The sequence below is a fragment of the Sceloporus occidentalis genome, unplaced genomic scaffold (assembly GCF_023333645.1).
Source record: "Sceloporus occidentalis isolate IW3139 unplaced genomic scaffold, rSceOcc1.0.p SCAF_14, whole genome shotgun sequence".
Lineage (NCBI taxonomy): Eukaryota > Metazoa > Chordata > Lepidosauria > Squamata > Phrynosomatidae > Sceloporus > Sceloporus occidentalis.
The window spans coordinates 9872062-9894335 of record NW_028316994.1 but is presented as its reverse complement, the minus strand read 5'-3'; the positions used below and the strand labels follow the sequence as shown (position 1 = coordinate 9894335).

The 22274-nt window shown below is 43.4% G+C and overlaps 1 protein-coding gene across 1 annotated transcript; it reads left to right on the top strand.

The window, feature by feature from the left end:
- Positions 1–2266: 2266 nt before the first annotated feature.
- Positions 2267–16616, top strand: LOC149303852 (uncharacterized). Its single transcript, XM_089480977.1, has 4 exons — positions 2267–2307; positions 9335–9486; positions 11622–11914; positions 15699–16616. Exons 2-4 carry the CDS (start codon positions 9443–9445, stop codon positions 16535–16537), a joined length of 1176 nt encoding a protein of 391 aa, XP_089337103.1. The 5' UTR covers positions 2267–2307; positions 9335–9442; the 3' UTR covers positions 16538–16616.
- The last annotated feature ends 5658 nt before the right edge of the window (positions 16617–22274 follow it).

The window sequence follows — 22274 nt, the reverse complement described above, 5'->3', positions numbered from 1 at the left end:
GTGAAGTTACAAGAGGGTGTTGTACTTTGGGCACATCATGAGAAGGCACAACTCATTAGAAAAGACAATGATGATGGGGAAAGTGGATATGGAAGACCACAGGCTGAGCCTACAGGACCTGAACATTGAAGTAGAAGATAAGGGAGCTTGGAGACGTCTTGTTCACAGGGTCACCATGAGTCGAGGTCATTTCAAAGGCAGCTAAAAACAACAAATGTATTTCTTACACTATTGAATAGATATGGATCATGAATACATATTAATCATGGATGTGTAACTAGGTTAGGCATTTCTAACTGACTGAATTCCAGCCATGATGTGCGAGTTCCTGCATTTCTGTCAGATGCAGGATTGTTCCAAGAAAACCATTCTTAGAACTTTCCTGCATTGGATGTCTTCCATAAATCACTGAATTATGAATACAAGGCAATTGTTGGAATCAGCACTCAGTCTGAAAGGCTGCTACTTGATGTAAGAACCACTGGTCAGGAAAACTCAGAGAACAAAAGACCTTTAATACCAGAGGCAATGATTTCCCCTTCTTTTAAAGAGGATGTTGTTTTTAATCACATGATTTCCCTGCAAGCATGAAAATGAACTGGGCTGTTTCTGAGGGAAGGTGGACACAAAGCTAGCAGAATGACTTTTGATCTTAATTCGAGAAAGAAATTGTTTATGTCAAGAGAAGAGAAAGGTTAAGAAACCCTTGTTAGGTGAGGGAATGTCAAAAGCAAGGCTGAAAGCCAAAACCTATCTGACCTCAAGAGTTCAAAAACTGTTTTGTAAGCAGAGAGGCTGACTTCCAATAAATCATTTGCTTTCCTTCCATTTCTTTCTATGACTATGTCTTGATTCGGGGAGGAGGGGATATAGTGGGGTGAAGGAGAAGGAGTGTTATTCCTTAAATATAGCTGGGATTAGTGGGTTATTTCACCTGACCTGCACTTTCTCTTTCCTTGTTTTGCTCTGACCTCTCCTATCCTGCTCTGCTCTATTGGGGTAGATTCGGTGTCCCTTATAGGGAGTAATGAAAAGGGGTGCATTCCAAAATACTCTTTGGGTTGGGAGGGTTAACATTATTCACTAAGCATAAATCAAGAATACATATCAACACCTTGGAACTGCTTGTGATCATCAAGGCTTTCCAGGAGTTCAAGAGCAAACTGAGGAGCAAAGTTGTGCAAGTAGCATCCAACAATGCAACTGCTGTTGTTATGTAAACAAACAGGGATGCTTGTACTCACCATTTCTGCTCAACCTGACTATTCTGTGGAACTGGTGTTTCAGGAGGCACATTCATTCTTTAGTGGTATACCTGCAGATACAGAGATTGTGCTAGAAGTCCTTCTGCTGCACCTGAGTTCTTTAGCATGTGTATTCTCTGAGGAAGCCTATTGTCTCATCACTTCCAAAAAGGGAACACCTCATATTGATCTTTTTGCATATCCAGTGAACATGAAGTGTCTTTGCTTCTGCTCCAGGGCAGGGAGAGGACAGGGATCTTTGAGATGGCTTTTTTCTCACATGGTCCGACAGTCTACTTCTTCCCGTTCTGCTACTGGTGAAGGTAGTGGTGAAGTTCTCCAGAGACAGATCTGACACAATTCTCACCATGCTGCACTGGCCCAGGCAACGGTGGTTCATGCCATTTCATCATCTATCCAGGAGCTGCCTCATATCCCTTCCTTGGGCAGCAGACCTGCCCTCCCACTCCTAGGGACTACTTCTCCAGATCTCAAAATGCTGAGACTTATTTTTCAACAGACCCCTAAAATTAAGTCTTGGTGTATGGGTACTGTATCAGCCCTAGATGGGTAGCTGCCCACACTGAGATTTGAATGACAAAGCTGTAAAAGAGCAGAAAGATGCCTTTAGAGAAGGCAATTATGAAGACTATGGGGATGAGAGCTCTGTGAAAAGCAAGTTATTGCTCTGAAACAATGCCACACAGTGAAGGAATACGTTGGAACGTTCCACTGATTCACAGTTGAAAAAAATGACTGTCCAAAATAATCAAGATGGCTGAAAGTCATGAAGCCTGTTCCTGTTAGCCTATCCCTTTGCCAGCACAACCCCAATATGTTCTGGTTACTGGTCATGACCCAGTGCAAGAGAAAATTGGAAATTGACCTTGGCAGCCTGTCTCAGAAACAAAGAAAAGCAACTTATGCAATGTGTTCATCAAGATTAAAAAAGCACCACAAAATTCTGGTTTCTCTTTCACTTTCATTTGTATATTTAAGGATAGCACAAGCCACAGTTTTACACTTAGACACGTCTGTCTCCTGCTCTCACAGGGAGCAGAAGGTAAGTCCTCCTCACACCCTTAAGAGCTGATATAAATAATATGTACATTTTACATTAATACTCTGATTTAGGATTGCTGTTAATAATTTTTATGAGACATTCTTATTTCAGGAACTCTCTACACTGTAACTATACTTGTCCCTCCACATTTGTGGCTTTGACTTTTGCAGATTTGATTATTCACGGATTTGATTAATATGTTCTCTCTAGGAATATCTAGGTCCTCCAGCACATCTCTATGGTCAATTTTAACCAAACGCCATACTAGAAATTCCTAGACAGGTGTTCTCAGTCAAAAATATAGTGTTTTTGTTATTTCCAATTTCTCTGCATTCATGGAGGTCCTGTGCTCCTAACCCCAGCAAATGTTAAGGGACAAGTGTACAGTTTGTGCATGTTTGTATTAAGATTTTGTTTAAGCTAAACAAAAGTTCAAAGGTAATTTAGCAGGTGCAGAAAACAAACTCTATCGCTGAATGAAAGGCAATTGTTGATTTTGAGTCCTGTTGAGTCCAAATTGTTGATTTAGAGACCTCTGTCCAGACATTGTTGGGGGGGGGGGGCTGATGAACTAGAGAGACAGTGCTACCCCAGCAGGAATTTTTTTCAAGTTCTTAATTGTGTGATGGAACAATTTTTTTAATTAATGATACCCTCAATCTGTGGTCTGTGATGGAGGGGAAGAAAGACACCACATCTATAAATGTACAGATATAGGTGCATTAAAAAGGAAATGCTAATGAATCATTTGTACGAAATGACATAGGGTTGTTGCGGTGTGCCCACAAGTGATCTTGTGTGAACAAAACCTGTTTAGGATTCAACAATCCTGTTGCCTGCAAGCAGTTCAACAGGGGAGTCCTAAACAAGAGGGAACTGTAATTTTTTGAGGTTTTTCTTCCAACAAAGGTAAACTTTTCATTTCACTGTAATTGACATGTTTTACCTACACAACACTTAAAATGTTTTTCCAAATGTAGCAATACATAGACTTCTGGAGAAATTCAGTGTTTTCTGGCTTAGAAGGGGGACTGTGGCTTCAAAAAGGGCAGACATAACTTGGATGCCAATGTAAGGTATTTTATTGTTGCTAATGAAGTTTAAATTTTACTGTCTTTTGTCTTAGGGCTAGTCTACACATAAATGTATTATGTAAATTGCTGTAGATTTTCACATATTTGCATCAGTGTTTAACTGTCTTCACTTTCCTGCGCAAATTTGCATCTATTCACATTTATTTATCCTCCTTCTGCCAAAAATGCACAACCTTCTGAATCAGTGTGAAGCAAATGGATTTGATATTGTGCATCCTTGCAGATACTCTGGTAAAAACTGCAAAGCCTTTTTCTGCTGAGCATGTGTGAAGTTTTTCAGGGGGACTCCACAAAAAGCCCGGACATCTCCAAATTGTGTGTGGCAGGATCACATCCTGTTCGCTTAGAATGAGGAGTATTTTAATCATGTAGACAAGCTCCTAGTCCCTACATGGCCAAGGAAAGTGGCCTCTGCATTGAGATCTCTCTTAGCCTTGAAGATATTCCCCAAAATGTTTTACCAAAATCCCCCAGAATTCCCCAATATTTACTAGAATATTCTGTCAAAATCCCTGGAAAGAAATTAATTAAATTCCCCGGATTCTGGGGAATTCCCCAGAAATTGGCAACGCTGATCAGAAACAATGGGCCTTATCATATGTGAGGGGTTTGCAGCTCAGATCCACAGTCACTCCTGATCCAGCAACGCGGAACGTGATGTTTTTTCACACCAAATCCAGAGTCACTCCTATCTAGCAATGCAAATTCACATTAAAACGTGATGCTTTACCACACCTGGTTGCCTTCCTGTTGCCCTTCCGAATCGAGGGGGAAGCGGAGTCAGTTCAATTCCAGGCAACTCAAGTGATGCGGATTCAAGCAAAGTGTGGTGAGTGCACATCTGCATTACCACACCAGAGGCTTCAACGATTCGAATCGGCACCCTTGCACATGCTCAGTGGGTCTCTGGACGCTGTCATCCTTCATCAGGGTGAAGAAGCAGTCAGGGGATGATGGGACAGGTCGCCTGGGGTCACTGATACAGAATGTAGTCCTGTGACTCTAATATCACTTTTCTTCTCCTGCCTGATGAAGGAGCCAGTGGAGCTTCAAAAGCTAGCTTTGTGTAATTTATGCATTCAGGTTGGCCAATACAGGCATCTCTCTTTTATGAATTTTGTTGTATTTTGCTGCATGGCTAGGGATGCCATAACCCGGCGGCCCCCGTGACAAACCCGCTTTTGGGGGGCCCTGCCCGGTCCTGGTCCAGTTTGGCCCCCAGCCCCCAGTTTGGGGCCCACGCGGCGCCAACCCACCTTCCCCTGCCTCCCCGCATGGCCGTGCCACCCACCTCCTCCTCCTCCTCTGTTCGGAAGCGAAGGAGGAGGCAGTGCGTGGGGGGAGGGAGGTGGGGAGGGGGGCGCGGGCGTGCGCAGGAGGCGCACCTCCTTCTCCTCCTCCTCCGTTCCAAGCCTCCCTTCCTTTCTCCCTCCTTCCTCCTTCCTTCCTCCTCCTCCTCTGCCTCCCAGCCCAGGCCCAAGTGGAGGAGGAGGCAGAGGTGCCTGCCTGGCTTGGTGTTTCCAGTGCGCGCGCACGCGCGCCAAGGCAGCAGGCACTGGCAGGCAGCCACCCACTGCCTCCTCCGCCTGGCGCGCCTCCGCGCTGGGCACTTCCTTGGGTCCGGGCGGCGGAGGCAGAGGAGGAGGCGGAGGTGGGTGGCTGCCTGCCTCCTGCCTTGGCATGCGGGCGGGGGGAGCGTGCCAAGGCAGCCACCCACCTCCTCCTCCGCTTGGGCCTGGGCTGGGAGGCAGAGGAGGAGGAGGGAGGAAGGAGGGAGGAAGGAAGGGAGGAGGAGGGAGGGAGGAAGGAGGAAGGAGGGAGGGAGGAAGGGAGGAAGGAGAGAAGAAGGAAGGGAGGAGGAGGAGGGAGGAAGGAAGGAAAGAGGGAGGAAAGAAGGAGGAAGGAGGAAAGGGGAGGAAGGGAGGAAGGAGGGAAGAAGGAAGGGAGGAGGAGGGGGGAGGGAGGAAGGAGGGAGGAAGGAAGGGAGGAGGGAGGGAGGGAGGAAGGAGGGAGGAAGGACAAGGAGGAAGAAGAGGAGGAGGAGGAAGAGGATAGTGATGATGATGAAATGAGCCAGCTTCTGAGGCACGACCAATGTAAGTTGTTCTGATTTTTACAAACTCATGCACAGTGGAAAAAAACCAAAGTCCCTTGACCAAGTACACTCTTACCCCGGGATACGAATGCGCCGGGATACGAAATTTCCGGGTTACGAAAAAAAAAATAAAAAATATTTCCGGGTTACGAAGGTTATTCCGGGTTACGAATAACCTTTTGGTGCTTTTCGGCGCTATTTCGCACCAAATCGCGGCTTTTCTCCATTAGCGCCTATGGCTTTCTCGGCTTACGAAGCCTTCCGGGTTACGAAAATGGCGGCGGAACGGATTAATTTCGTAACCCGAGGGCCGAGTGTACACACTTCTGAGAAGTACAGTTGAATCCGAGGGCAAACCCACTTCTTGTTAAACCACCTTGACATATTCAGTATGAAACCCAAAGAGTTTGGTTATGGAATAAGCCTCTGAAATATGCAAGAGGCCATGTTAAGTAAAGCCATGTTCAATGCCCAAATGTGCTGTTTGGAATGGGGGGAGGAGGGTGACCAGAAAGAGAAAGTACATTTCTGTCATCTGTCTAGGAATAATGCCCAAATGTCCTCCATTTTGATCATGCCTAAGAAACATGTATTCATATTAACATTTTTTTAAAACCCTCAATTTTTTCTGTGTGTCCTCCATTTTTAAAAAATGTGCCCTACATTTGTCCCGGTTTGGAGGTCCAGACTTATGGCAACCCTATGCATGGCCAACATGGCTACCCCTAAATATGTTAATTTCCTGTGCTGTGCCTGCAAGCTCTTTGTTAATTGTCACCTTTCTGCAACAAAAGGAATTGTTTGCGCACCACAATTCAAACACGATGTTGAGAAGCTGGAGCGTGTCCAAAGGAGGGTGACTCAAATGGTGAAGGGTCTGGAAACCATACCCTATGACCATATTGGCAAACCTATGGCAACTGTGCCATCTCTGACATGTGAAGCCATTTTGGAGGGCACATGGAGAGACAGGAGGGTGGGGGAAGAAGAGGAACAGGCATGTGCCTAGAAGGTGGAAGTCCCATCTCCATGGTCTAGGTAACACCCAGGGCCAGAACACCTTTATGTTTGGGCATTCAGTCTCTAAACGGTTCACCATCACTGCCCTATGAGGAGAAACTTAGGGAGCTGGGCATGTTTAGCCTGGAGAATAGACGGTTAAGAGGCAATATGATAGCCCTGTTTAAGTATTTGAAGAGGCATTAAATTGAAAATGGAGCAAGCTTGTTTTCTGCTGCTCCAGAGAATAGGACCCAGAACAATGGATGCAAGCTAAAGGAAAAAAGATTCCAGATCAACATTAGGAGGAACCTCCTGGCAGTAAGGGCTGTTCAACAGTGGAACACACTCCTTCAGAGAGTGCTGGAGTCTCCTTCTTTGGAGGTTTTTAAACAGAGGCTAGATGGCCATCTGTCAGGAATCCTTTGATTGTGAGTTCCTGCATGGCAGGGGGGGTTGAACTGGATGGCCCTTGGAGTCTCTTCCAACTTTATGATTCTATGATACTTCCTCCTGCAGTGTGGAGCTGCTGTGTGAATGTGCACACAACAGCCCCACACTTCAGGAGGGAGGGGGAGGAGCAGTAATCATGGCTGCCAACAACTTCCTAAAGCTGGCTGCTGTGTGTACTTTCACACAGCAGCCAGTTTCAGGAGGCAGTTGGTTCCACAGTGATTGCAGGCTCCCCACTTCCTCCCTAAAGGCAGCGTTTGGCAGTGTGGAAAACAGATCACGAAACCATAGGTTGCCAGAGTGCTACCACTATGATAAGAAATTACGCCAAACCGGTATGCTCCCATTCTAAACTAGTGCAATTGTGGTGGGACAACATGCTGGTGTGACAAAGTTCCAAGAGACAGTCTGAGGAAGAAACTGCAGTCCTGATTATGGGGCAAAATAGACCTCCCCTTTGCGCCAGATTGTGAGTAGCATCTGGGCGTGATATTTAGACCCTGCATGCTCTGACTCTGCCTCCAAACCAGCATCATGCTGCCCGCCCAACCACACAGCAGACAGCTTTGCAGCACTCTGGGGAGTTTATCACACTGGGATGGATTGGGGACCGAACGAAAGGGCCCTGGAACAAGTGCAGAACGAGTGGGGGATGCATTTTGCCGCACACACAACTCCCCATTCCGTTCTCTTGCCTTCCTTTCCGTTCCTAATCCGTCCCACAGGAGGCAATTTTTGAGAACTGTTCAGATTAGGAACAGAAGGGAAAGGGAACAGAATGGGGACTTGCGTGTGCGAAAGGAAGGAAGGAAGGAAGTGGGGAAAGCAGAAGTGGGAGGAAAATAAATAGATAGAGGAGATATATGGAGTATATGTAAGAAGAGAATAGAAAAAAAAGTAAAAGAAAGCAGAAAATAAAAATTGACAACAGAAATTAATGGAAAATGGAGTGATTAGGAGAGTAAAATTTGTTCCAAAGTACATACTTGGAGCAGAGCAAGTATGTAGGCTTTGCTAGCTTTCTTCTCACCTCTGGGAGTCCAGAGTGGATGTGTTGTGAAGATCACTGCAGGCAGCTGACTTGCTGGTTGCCGCCCTGCCCGCCATTGTCTCTCTAAGCAATGCTACTAACATGCACACATTTATACTCCTTTTGTACGACACTAGAACTCAAGCTACACCTTAATGATGTAGCTAACAAATGTATTTTTCAAATAAACATATATTCAGAAGTATGTGTCCAAAAGGGATCAGTTTAACCACTTGCTATGATTCCAATCCAGATTGATCCACGCACTAGCAACAGTTATTGAGTTGATATTCTGACTTGAAAAACCTAACTTTATAAGAGTTAAGCATGAGAGCAGTTTAAAACAAACAGAAGAACACATACAAGTATTGCTGCTCCAGACAGTATTTGATTTCCTAACCTACCCAATTTCACAGTGGAAATTGCTTCTTCAGGTTTCAGGGAATACATACTGTATAGACTGAAAACAGATGTTTATTTAATGATGCAATGCTGGATAGGCTCTGGCTTGGCAGTTCAGACTCTAGCCTCCAAAAAGCAGTTAAACCAACTTTATACAAAACTCTTACAAAACTATGCAGCAGTAAAAAAAAGCATTAAAAAGGTCATGACAATAATAAAAACTCACCAAGAATGAGCAAGTACTATTTTCAAACTGTTCCTTGCAGTTCTTGCTGGTGTTCTAACTAGTATTCTTATCAGTAGCCAATATTAAGATGTATGAGGATGTGGGTTAGAATATATATATATACACACACACACATATACATACACACACATACATACATACCCTATAACAGACTTTTCCTTCAGCATGGCCGTATGGTCACTTCCTGACCTTTCCACTGTAGAATGTTTATTAGTAAAGCCTTACCATTTCAGCATTATTATTATTTTTATCTAGGTCAGGTCAGGTCTGGGAAATGTTCATCCTCCCAGACACTGTCAGCCTTCAATCTCCAGTGTTCCTCACATATAGAACTTACCAGATTTGAACTGTTAATTCTTGCTATATAAAATACAAATAATTTATTACGGCACACGGCCAGGACAAAATAATAAAATGTTTACAAAAATTACATTGCATTACATCCACTGGAAACATTATATTCTAGTTAATTGTTACTGCAAATCTTAAAGGCATGCTTTTGAAACCTGTCTTTAGAAGCAGCATAAATTATAAGTGTATGTGTGTGTGTATGTATGTAATCTGAACAGTTTACAGTGACGGTGTAGTTTTGATTATTTCAAAGATTGGATTTCATTTGTATGTATTTACAGGCAACACACAGCCCTCACATAAACAAGAACCACGCTATTCATTGTAAAGTTGCTTAACCATGCTTACTTTTTCAGTTTCTACCAACATCTTCCTTAGGAGACACAAGGTGTCTTGATGAATTTCAGAGTGTTCAAACCATACCAGAGTTGACATCACCTGTAAAAACATCAGAAGAAACAAACATGGATTCAGATTCAGGAATTTCAGCAGAAACATCAACCAAAGGGTAACGTCTGCACTTAAACTGTATACTTAAGCTTGGCAGCAAAACCACCTCACTATTGAACAACCTACACACATTGGTCCAACTTGGCAGCATCTTATCTCTTGAGGGCTGCCAGGTTGCCAAGGAAAAAAACAGCCTGGCTCTCTCTAGTACTTTTGAACTCTAATTACCTAGTTTTATACTACCTGGAGTTTAGTGAGATTTCTAAACCTCCCAGTACAAATCAGCAGCATTGGTACAGTAAACTTGAATGAGAGCTTGCTATTTGGTTGGAGTGAGGCTACAGTCAACAATAGAGTTGGGGAACATGTAGCCCTGCAGATATTGTGGCATTGCAAATTCCATGATTTCTCAATGCTGATAAGGCTGGCAAGGGTTGATAGGCCAGAAGTGGCACACTGCTGGTCTATACGGACAATGTAGAAGAAAGTGGAAGGAATGGGCTTAATAAAAGGTAATGGTTTTATGGAAACCCCTTAATATTTTGATTATGTGTTCAAGTGTCTCTGAATATGCCTCTATGACATTTGAGCGTGTGAATTTTACACCTGTGTGCAGATTATTGTACAATAAGTACAAAACTCTTCAATACTGTGCAACAAAAAGTCGCTGAAGGTTAAAATGCCCTGAAAGGATTGCAGAAATCATGTTATTTGAATGTAAAGGGTACCATGTTCACTGCCAACATCTCTACTAATAGGACCTTGCATTGTAGGGCTAAAAAGATCCCTGTCTTGGATCTTGAAAAGCCTCTATCTTTCAGATTAATCTAAATGCTTTCAAGGTCTGGGATATATGCCTTTAGCCTCAAACAGAAACATAGGTACCACATGTATATTTTCTTTTACCGTGTGGCTGCCTTTTTCCTTCTTTCACTTTTTCTTTCCTTTTTCTTTATTCTGCTCATCTGCTAGATTTTTAAAAAGAAAGTAACCACATATTTTATTGTGTGTTTGTGTGTGGGGGAACTGTACCCACCTCATAGGAGATGGGACTTTTTCGTTCTTTGCAAAGTGCAGGAGAAGTCTGGGTCGGGTACAGGATGCCATGATCGGTTATGGGATGCCTCTGACTTGGGCACGAAGGCATGTAATAAAATCTATGCTGAAAAGGTTTACTACACTAGAGGTCTGTAAGCAGATCTCCGCATTAATGACTGAGTGAGCAAACAAGTGAATGAGGCAGCAAGCACGCGCATGTGCCCTTCTTCTTCCTTCTGATTCCTTTCCCACTCAAGTGAATATCTGGACGAGGGAAGGAAGAACGGAATGTGCATTCAGTGGTTCTCTCTCACTTGCACAATAGTGCAGAGATCTGCATACAGATATTCAGTGCAGTAAAAAAATGTTGACACAAGACGGATGGGGGAAGGAAGGGACAGGGATGGCATAACACAATCTGCTCCTCTACACACATACACTGTTGATATCATGGCTGAACATTTTCATAAATAAAAGATGAATAAAATAAAATTTAATTTTTCCTGGTGTGTGTGCATGCATGTATGTTATACATTTAAAGTTCCCTCCCTTACAGATGATCACTTGGGCATGAAAAGGGAAAGGGGATTGGATGTGCAAGGCATCCAATCAGAGTGGATCCATTAGATTGACAGACAGACAATAACAGCTATTAGTTGATAGGATGATGCATGCTGGGAAAGGGGGGAGGGAAGTGGAGCAGATACAGCTATGTGGTAAAAATAATTCAGAGGACCAGAGATGTGGACCACCTCATTGCAGCAAAGTGAGTTTACTAGGGGAAATGGGTGTCTGGGTATACCAGTGTCACATTGATGAGTCTGTGTGTGGGGCATTAATGGAGTCATTGCAGGGTCATTATGTGGTCACTATCTACCAGAAAACTGCAAAGTGAGGCTGATTTTTTTTAATCAACGTAGGATGCCCTAGGATGGCATGAGAGGAATAGAATAAAGGAAAAATTGGGAGTTGCTCTTGTTATCCATGATAAGGTTAGGGTTTGTTTCAGTTGTGGCTGCTGATCCACAAGTTGAACACCAATATTATGATAGTGCTGGATTGATTGTCAATCTAAACAGTTCCTTACATCCTTGCCAGCTATAATCCATTCCATTCTGGTTATCTGATTTATAAAATAAAATATTTTTGCCATAGGTCACTGGACTCAGTGGTATCTGATACTGAGATTATTTCCAAGCAGAGAAAACAATTAATAGAAATCCTTCAGGAGGACCTAGAAATTGTTTTAGATGAACTAACTGTAAGAGGTGTCATCACAGAGGAAGAATATGAGTCCATAGACAAGTCAGAGGAGGAATCAAAGAAGAAAAGTCGAAAACTGCTGATCATTATACAGAAGAAAGGAGAAACAGCTTGCCACCAGTTCCTGAAATGGTTAGCAATGGTACATCCAGGTTCATGCCAGGTTTGGCAGTATTCAAGAGAAGGTGAGTCTTGGCATCCTTCTAAAGTCTCAAGAACATTTAAAAACAAACCTTATTCCTTCATCCCTGACAGTCCCTGTAATGTTCTGGACTTAACTTTGGCCTGTTACAGACAGCCAAAATAAAGCTGCTTCGAGTCACAGTGGAGGTATGGTGTTTCAATGATGCATGAGTCCTAAGAGTCCAGAAGTCGCACCAAAGCCATGCTCCAGCCCTAAGGACTGGAGCGTGGCTTTGGTGTGGCTTCTGGACTCTTAGGATGCATGCATCATTGAAACACCATACCTCCACTGTGACTTGAAGCAGCTTTATTTTGGCTGTCTGTAACAGGCCATAGAGAATGTTGTTGTGTTTATTAGATAAGGTAAAGTACAGTTATGGATAAAATGTGTAGAGTATGTTATAAAGTAAAGATCTGTTGTGGGCGTGAAAGAACGGAAGGTTGGGAGTAAGTGTTAATTTGCTGCATATTTGAGAATTTTTTTTAAAAGGCTGCTGTGTAGTTTTGAGTTATTAGGAGAGTTCAAAACAGAGATGAGTTGGAATCAGGGTCAGAGTTAGGGCCCGAACAGACAGGCCAAAATAAAGCTGTTTCAGGTCACTTTGGAGGTAGGCTGTTTAAATGACACACACATCTTAAGAGTCCAGAAGCTGCACCAAAGCTGCACTCCAGTCATTAGGACTGAAGCGTGGCTTTGGTGCAGCTTCTGGCCTCTTAGGAGACATGCATCATTTAAACAGCACACTACCAAAGTGTCCTGAAGCAGCTTTATTTTGGCCTGTCTGTTCAGGTCCTTAGTTAGGATATGTGTGAGAGAGTAAGAGATGTAAGAGTTTGTGTCAGTCAGGAATCAGATGTATTAGAATCATAGAATCATAAAGTTGGAAGAGACCGCAAGGGCCATCCAGTCCAACCCCCCTGCCATGCAGGAAATCCAAATCAAAGCATCCCCGACAGATTACCATCCAGCCTCTGCTTAAAGATCTCCAAGGAAGGAGACTCCACTACACTCCGAGGAAGGAGTGTATTCCACTGTTGAACAGCCCTTACTGTCAGGAAGTTCTTCCTAATGTTGAGGTGGAATCTCTTTTCCGGCAGCTTGCATCCATTGTTCCGGGTCCTGTTCTCTGGAGCAGCAGAAAACAAGCTTGCTCCCTCCTCAATATTAAACAAGTAATCTTTGTTATTATATTCAATTTATGTTTAATATAATCATTTGTGAGCCTCTGAGAACACTGCATAAGGAATATTAAGAAGCTAGAGTTGAGACATGGGAACAGTTAATCAAACATGGCGGTGTCCGGTGGAGAGATTAGAGGAATAAAGTCTCTCACTAAAATGAGGAAAGCATCTAGAAGGTCCCCACATTTGATGCCATAGTGGTGGGACAGGAGGATGTCTGCACATTAGTGGTAGAGCCGGGGCTAAATGGACGCCCTCTAAGTCCCATTAAAAATTTAAGTTACATCTGGCAACGCAGTCTGCAACATCTGAGGAGTGATTCTGCAAAAGGATTATTATGGACATTAGTGAATAATTCTGCCTTTGTTATGTCTTTTTAATTACAGTAGTACCATTTGTTAATCCTGTGACTTTATCACATGCAGCTTTTAAATTGCTGTAAAAGATTGATAGTAACACCTTTGGCAATACCTAACCCACAAAGCAATCCCCCTCTCATTGTTGCCTTGTATTTGAAGCACTGATGGAAAAGCATGTCAGTAAGACCCCAATAGTGCAATAAGTGACTCCCGCAGCAGTTCTGGACTTGCACAATTATGTGGTGTCAGTGTCTTCTCCTCTTCACCTCCTCCCTCCCCTTCACTATTCCAGAATAGTCTTGGAGGGGTCTCTTTTTTGTTAAACTGCATTTGCATAATTCTGGATTGCATATAAAACAAAAACAAAATACACACACACAAAGGCAAGGCATGTTGTGTAGGGCATACGGCAAGGAGGCAGGGGTCCAGGCAGAAGAGAGCATGAGGGGCCAGCAATTGGAAGGACATGGGATAGGGAGTGCTCTCAAAACAGTATGTAGGCACTTCCCTTCATTAATGCAGTCACAACTACAATGGAGGTGGTGTGATAAACTCTTCAGTCTGGTGTGAAAAACCTCTTCCTCTACTACAATTCTGCCAGGGGAACTGAGGGATAGTTTTGAGTGGAGAAGGGGAAAGAGGCTTTATATGTGGGAGAGAAGAATTCAGGGAGTGGAACTGGAAGGAAAACCGCACAGCCATAAAACAAGGGACTAGGATTAGATCCAGATTTGAGATTAAGGGCCCATTCACACTCACGTTTTTGTATCGAGTAGATCCGGGGAGATTCAATGATGCAATACCGAATCAAAGTTCACACTACTACATTTGCCCTGATTGAATCTCTCTGTGGCAATGTAAGCCTGTTGATGTTCACATTAACATTTGTATCAATTTAAAATGGAGCTGCCATTTCTATTGTTCTCGGATTGTTGTTTTTAAATGTCAATCAAATGATGCGCAGCTACATCACACTGTTTGGGTGAAGTTTTCCCCGCTCTAGTTCAACATTAAACTGCATTCCCATGTTGTATAGTACAGAGGAATTGTAATGTGTGCAAACTGCAATAATGACTACTGGCGTGTAGATTGATATCATGCCCTCTACCACCTTGGAGGATGGCAATGACAAGCCCCTCTGAAAAACCCTTGCAAAGAAACTTCTGTGATAACTTTGCCTTGGAGGGATTCCTTCCATGTCAGCCTTGGAGGATAGACCTGGCAAACCTCTATGAAGAAACCCTGATGAGAAAACCCTCTGATAGGTTCGCCTTAGGGGGAGTCACACTATCTTAGCCTCAGAGAATGGCAATGGTAAACCCCCTCTGAAGAACCTTGCCAAGAAAACTGTGATAGCGTGGCTCTAGTTTCGCCATAAATCTGAAACGAAGGCAAACAACACACAGAGCAGTGACGAAACCCCCAAACCCCCAGTGACAATCATGCAAAAGCAACAGTGCACATAAACTGTCAAAATTTATTTTTTTAATTAAAAAAATCCACCATCTCATCATGTTCCCAAGAGACTCCCTCCACCACATTTTTGAGTGCTCTGGGATTAAGAGCCCTGGTGGCACAGTGGTTAAATGCCTGTACTGCAGCCACTCACTCACAAATCACAAGGTTGTGAGTTCAATACCAGCCAGGGACTCAGGGTTGGTTCAGCCTAGAATCTTTCCAAGGTTGCTAAAATGAGTACCCAGCTCGTTAGGGACAATTAGCTTACACATTGTAAACAACTTAGGGAGGGCTTAAGTGCACTGATAAGCGGTATAGAAATGTACTTGCTATTGCTATCAGCCATCAGCGATGCAGATGAAGTAAAGAGAACAAATTCGCTGGCAGAAGAGAAACAAAGCCAGGTGAAAGCAGATTTTCAGTTTTTAATTTGTCCAAATTTCTTCTAGTCCCCCCCCCCCCAAACATTTTGTTGTCGAGCTGGATTGGACCTTTGATATTCCTGGGGCAAAGAGACTTTAAAACATATTCCAAATGTAAAAGGAAAGAAATGCATGTGTTTTCAAGAAGGCAACTTAGAATCTCTAGAATGTGAATTTCTGCTTACGTACCTCTTTTTCTCATCTGATTCTTGTTTGGCTAGGCCCTTTTAATTTCAGGAATGAACCTGACATTCATATTGCTGCTCTGTTCTGGGGAAAGGGATGTGGACCTGGGAACTTGGGTGCTGTCTTATACCTGGAGAAAGGAACAGAGATTGAAAATCTGGTTCTTTCTGTATCTTTAGACACAGGAATGGAAATTGAGAACCCAGGCACCAGTGCAACAGTTCCAGGAACAGGCAACAACACTGAAGACCCAACTACTTCTTCGTCTTTTAGAAAAGAAACTGCAGTTGTGGAAGAGAATGATGCTAAGACTCCCAAAATACCAAAAGGAATCACAGAAACTTCTCAGTCCCAAGACACAAAAAGTGAAATAAAAAATACAGATTTCAAAGGAAGTGAAATACAAAATCCTGATTCTTCTGTGCGCTCTGAGGAACAATGTGAAAGTGAGAACCCAGATGCTGATATGACACCACCAAGGGCAAGAAGCAGTTTTGTTATCCAAGATTCTTTGAAGAGGGAAGAAAAAGGAAGCAAGAATATAAAAGACGTAGCTCAGAATAAGAATACTACCTCAACCTTGGTGTTAGAGCTGGAAGAAAATAAATCAGAGAACCTGGAGCCTTTGCCAGAGGCAGGAAGTGAGGTCAAGAACCCAGACCCTCTTCTGCCTCTCAGGAAAGGAAGAACTAAGCATCTGGATCCCTCTGTTAGCAGAAACGAAGATGAGACACCAAGCTCTACAACTTCAAGTGACAGTGACAAGAAAGCAAAGGCGTCTCTGTCCCTGGGCACCCCACCATCCTCTAGCAAAAAAAGTGAGACAAAGGACATCAACTCTGCTGGGCCCCCAGGAAAAAGAGACAAAGCTGAAATTCAAGCCACCACTGTGTCAGAAGGGGAAGGACCAGATGCTGAGAATGGGGATGACTCTGAGAAACATCAAAGTATGTTCCCAGGGAGAAAAGAGAGACCTGAGAACTCAAAATGTGGTTGGTATCTAGAGGACGGCTTCTGACCAAGTGAAAGAGGAGAAGGCAAAAGGAAGGAAACGAGGGGGAAGGGAGGACAGAGATATAAACAAAAGGCAGTATACACCAGTGGGTAAAGTCGCTCTCCTTTCCTTGATTTAGCTGCTTGCTCACATGCTTGTTGGTTAGTTCATTCAAATGCTCACTCACCACGTGCACACCTCCCAGCCTCTGTTCCCCCCTCCTTAACTGTCAGATCACTCAGCAATGTTGTGTGCCCTTCTGGAGGAGGATTTGTTTGGAACTACCAGCCCTTATGGATTTGGTAGCTTAGTGGTTAAGACACTAGTTCTGTCAATAGTACAATCAGCAGGTTGTGTCCTGGACTGTGGCCAGCACACACAGACACCGCTGATAAGGATGGTAATTAGTAAAGCAAGCAGCTGAAACAGTCCACAAACCTTGCCAGGAGTGAGAGAGAGAACAAGCCGAAAGCCGACATCAGAAACACAGAGATCACCGTAGTCAGTTGAGTCCAGGGTCAGAGCAGCCAGAAGGTAACAAGAGTACAGTCCAGGGTCAGGGCAGCCAGAAAGTAACAAGAGTCCAGTCTGTTCCAAAGTCAAGGCAACAAGGAGTCAGGATACACGAAGCCAGTGCCAGCAGCAATCACACCAAAGGATCATGCAATAAATTCTGGCATTAAGTTGGCATCTCTTTGCTTCCTAAATAGGGGACGCCCTCCCCCATACCAGGTGAGGCTGGTTAGCTAATTGCCTCACAGCAATTCTCTGGGATCTACGTCTGCCAGCACTTTCAGCCCTGCGCTGCCTGAGGGAGGGAACCTCCAAGCCTGGTTCCTCCCCAGAGTCACCACTAGGCTGCTGTACCACCAGAGGAATCCCACCAGCACTAGGACCTGGCTGAGCCTCCTCCTCTGGGGCTGGGAGATCAGGGCTGTGCTCTGGCAGAGCAGGATTAACACCTGGTGTAGCCTCAATTACCTCTTGCACTGGAGGAACCCCATCCTCCTCCTCATCCTTTGAGACCTGCTCTTGGCTGGCCATGACAGGTTGGCAGTTCAAGGCCCAAGCACTGCAGAATGGAGTGAGCTCCCGTCACTAGTCCCAGCTTCCGGCAACCTAGCGGTTTGAAAATATACAAATGCAAATAGATAAATAGGTACCACTTCTGTGGGAAGGTAACAGTGTTTGGTGCAGTCATACTGGCCATGTGCCTGCTGGAATCATCTTCAGACAACGCTGGCTCTTCAGCTTAGTAATGGAGATGAGCACCAAACCCTGCAATTGGTTATGACTAGGCATTCATGTCAAGGGATTACCTTTACCTTTACCTACCAGGCCTTAGGTACCTGGGCACTCTGCTACTAGGCCTCTTCAGCTTCCCATTTAACATCTGGGGGGGGGAATCAACAAAAACAGAGAAGACAAAATCATTACTGCAAAAAGAGGATTCTGCCCTATTTCTAGGTCTCTCCTCCCTCTAAATTGTTTCAAGGAGCAAAAAAGGATGGGGGTGGGAGGGGGACAAGACATCAAGGCAGATTTAGCAGATGAGTTTTAAATAGATCTTCTGTTCCATCTTTGCCAAGCATGAAAAGCAAGGGAGAACCTCACATTACCTCAGGCCATTGTCAGCTTTGCTCTTGCTGTAAATGACAGCAGATAAGTTGGCCCAATTAGTCTGAAGTTTCAGCTGTCGAATGAGATATCTTACAGGAGTTGTATAGTTTTGTGTGCCTCACAGATGCCCCAGCTATGATCAGGTAGCATGTGAAAGGCCTCAGAGGCCTGATAGCCTCTGCCAGTCAGAGTTAGCAATATGAAAAACAGGATAAAAAGTCTGATATAAAGACGTTTCTTAACTTACTCATTTTAGCGACCTTGGAAGCATGCAAGCCTGAGTTGAGCTTGAGCCCTTTTGCTGGTCTTGAACACGCCACCATTTTGTATGTACTCTGTATGTACTAGGGTTGCAGGCATTTAAAAGAGATGCCCCAGGCAACCCTAGTACATACGGAGTACGTACAAAATGGCCTGTCTGGAGAGGGCCATGGTTAACTGCTTGAGAAGTTTAGAAAGGTGCAAAACCATAGGTAATGGGAAAGGGGAGGAGATGATATAGGCAGTTGTGGTACTGAATAGAGAAGCTCAGTAGTAATGAAAATAATAACACACATTTTAAATCTTTCTGCAGAGAGAAGTAAAGCACTTGAGAACATTCTCTCTGACCTAAAATTGTTCAGGCAAAGAAGCAAGAAGCTCACACTACAAGAAACCCTTGAAATTAATTCTGGAAGTTTAAAACAATGCACTCCTCATAACCTGGAAGACCTACCTTGGCATTTTCTGAGAAAGGTCCTGGCATTAAATGTGACTGCCCGAAACACAAGCCTTGAGCATGGGACAGCTGACAGAGAATGCCCAAGAGGAATGGAAAATGAAAACAGCATTGATGATAGCATTTTCATAATTACTGAGATGGATACAAAGCAGTCCATGAACCCCGTTGATGTCCTTTGTGCTCTTTTGCTTTGTTCAGATAGTTTCCTTCAACAAGAGATCTTCTCCAAAATGTCCCTGTGCCAGTTTGCCCTGCCTTTGCTTCTGCCAGCGTTAGAGACTCCCAAGTGTACCCTGATGCTTTGGGCCATGAGAGACATTGTGAAGAGATGGAGGCCCCATTCCCTGGCTGGAAGCAGAGGCTTTAGGGAAGAGAACCTGGTGCTCATCTCCATGCCAATAATTTCCTTTGTGAGGCTAGGCAGCTCCACTTGCTCCAAGTCCAAGCTCCTCAATGATTTTCTCAGCCCCTCTGAACAGTACCATGATTTCTTCATACACAGAGACATGGAAGGTGGGAACATCCCTCGAAAAATTGCTGATGGGTTGGTAGACATCGCCTGGTATTTTCCAGGAGGCCAAGAAAACTCTGATCTCTTCTCAGATCCAGTTGCAGTTACAAATTTACGTGGAGATGTTGAGTCAAACTGGGTGCAGTTTAGTTTTCTGTCAGAGGTTTCTACTGCTCTGTTTATATTTGCTGAACACATAAGTGAGAGAGAGTATAACTTGTTGTCATTATTGGAAGAATCATCCACTCAGTATTATTTCATAATCGAACATGATGGTAGAAATCCCAGGGAAACTTCGGCTTTATTAAATAAATTGGCTCCAATGCTTAAGCTTAAGAGTTCACATATATTGCCCAAAGCTGCCACAACCAATAAAGCAGACTTTGTGAGAAAGCTACGATCTACTGTCAGAAGAATCATCTGCTCTTCTCACAAAAACCTCAGTGTCCAAAACATGGCTGATGTGGCCCGTGAGCTCAGCATCTGTGTGGATGAGGACTCCCAAGATTGTCAGAATGCTCTACAATGTGCTGAACAAATCACACAAAAAATAAAAGATGTTGCAGATTACAAGAATGTAATGTTGAAACTCCAAGGTGATGTCTGGAAAAATCTGGCAGTAGTGGAGAAAGAGCTGTGCAGAATGGAAAAACAAGGGGCCAAGCCTTCTGAAAAATACAGATCTGAACTGAAAGGCAGATTATTGAAACTACGTGAACAACAACACAAATGTGAGCTCACCATTGCTTTAAAGAATTTCACTGATTGCTTAATATGTTTGAATTCACAAGAAAAACACTACTTTTTGAAATGGATGAGATTCAACTTGGATTCTGTTGCTAGGGAGAATCTTTTGAGGTTACGGGATGCCTACAAAGAGAAATGCAAGACTTTAAAAAATGATGGCCAGACAATTGTACAGATAGATCGACAGATAGTCTCCTCTTCCTTGGGAGTTGAACATTTCATACGTGAGTTAGGGCAGTTTTATGAAGCAGAATATTCAATGGTTAAAGAAGGAAAGATGGCAAAACGTAAGAGGAAATTTCTCCATTTCCCAAACATTGCAGCTGATTTGATGCTGGAAGGGTTTCCTTTAGAGCTGATTGATGGAGATGCTTCCAATATTCCCTTGCAATGGGTAACACATACTCTGACTGAACTCAATAAGAAACTAAAAAGTCAGTCCAAAATGATAGTGGTAACTGTGCTGGGTGTACAAAGCACTGGGAAATCTACTTTGCTTAACACCATGTTTGGGCTGCAGTTTCCTGTTAGCAGTGGTCGATGCACAAGAGGTGCCTTTATGACGCTCCTTAAAGTCAGAGAAGACATGGGTCAAGAGCTTGGCTGTGACTTCCTTCTGGTGATAGACACAGAAGGCTTGAAAGCCCCAGAACTTGCTGAATTAGAAGAGAGCTATCAGCATGACAATGAATTGGCCACTCTTGTGGTTGGGCTGAGCGACATCACCATAGTGAACATGGCCATGGAGAATGCCACTGAAATGAAAGACATCCTGCAGATTGTAACCCATGCTTTCCTCAGGATGAAGGAGATTGGTCAAAAACCCAACTGCCAGTTTGTTCACCAGAATGTCAGTGATGTTTCTGCCCATGACCAGAACATGAGGGACAGGAAACGCCTTTTAGAACAGCTCAATGAAATGACTCAGGCAGCAGCCAAAATGGAAAAAGTTGACAGAAATACCAAATTTTCACATATTTTGGACTATGACCCAGAGATGAATAATTGGTACATCCCAGGTTTGTGGCATGGAGTCCCACCAATGGCTCCAGTTAATGTGGGGTACAGTGAAAAGGTGTTTGAGTTGAAGCAGCACCTAACTGAATTCATAAGGAACCGCTCACATAAAGAGTCATGCAAGGATATCCCAGCCTTTATTGAATGGTTGAAGAGTTTATGGAATGCTGTGAAACATGAAAACTTCATCTTCAGCTTCCGCAACAGCCTCATAGCTGAAGCCTATAATAATCTTTCTGTAAAATATTCTGAATGGAACTGGAGTTTTCGCAAAGAAATGCATCTCTGGGTATCTGAACAGGAAAATAAAATACAGAATGTTTTTCCTCACATTGATCTATCCAGGCTGAAATGTGAGCTTCAGCAGAAGCTATCAACTGAGGAAGAGAAGATTTTGAAGAATCTGGACCAATATTTTGAAAGTGGAGCAGCAAACCTTCATCTAGTGGAAAGGTACAAAGAAGATTTTGTCAGGAATGCCAATAGTCTGAAGAATGAACTTGAAAGTTCTTTTTTAAAGAAATTAAATGATGTCATTGACATTAAAAAGGGACAGCATAAGATAGAGTCCCTTCAAACTGGATACAGGAAAACAATTGAAAGGAAAGTTGACCAGCTTCTTGAAGAATGCAGAAAGAAAGAGCATGTTGTAGAAGAACAGGAACTGAAAAGGGAGTTTGAGCAAATGTGGAAAGAAACATTGTCAGAACTACCTCCTGTTCATCTAGAAGAATGTGATATTTATGCAGATGTTGAATGTTATCTGAGAAAGCATGTGGAATCTCAAAGAAAGCTAGTCACAGAAAAATTAAGTGAAAAGGGGGGTTTGGTAAAATATAGACTAAAATTTTTAGACATAAATGATGAGCATATAAAATCAATATGGCAGAAAAGTGGAGTTCCTCATTCAGAAAGGTTTTTGCTGGATATAAAAGAACTCTCTATTGTATTGATATACAAGTGCATTTCATATATTGATGAAAAGGTCAATTCTAGAAGAGATTATGTTTCAACGTACTGTGGAGAACTTCTCTCTCTGATCAGTCAGAAGCTTCAAGAGAATCAAAAAATTGTTACAATGCCTACCTTTGAAGTAGACCTGAAGCTTCACATTTTAGGAGAAGCAGCTCACAAATTCCAGCAGA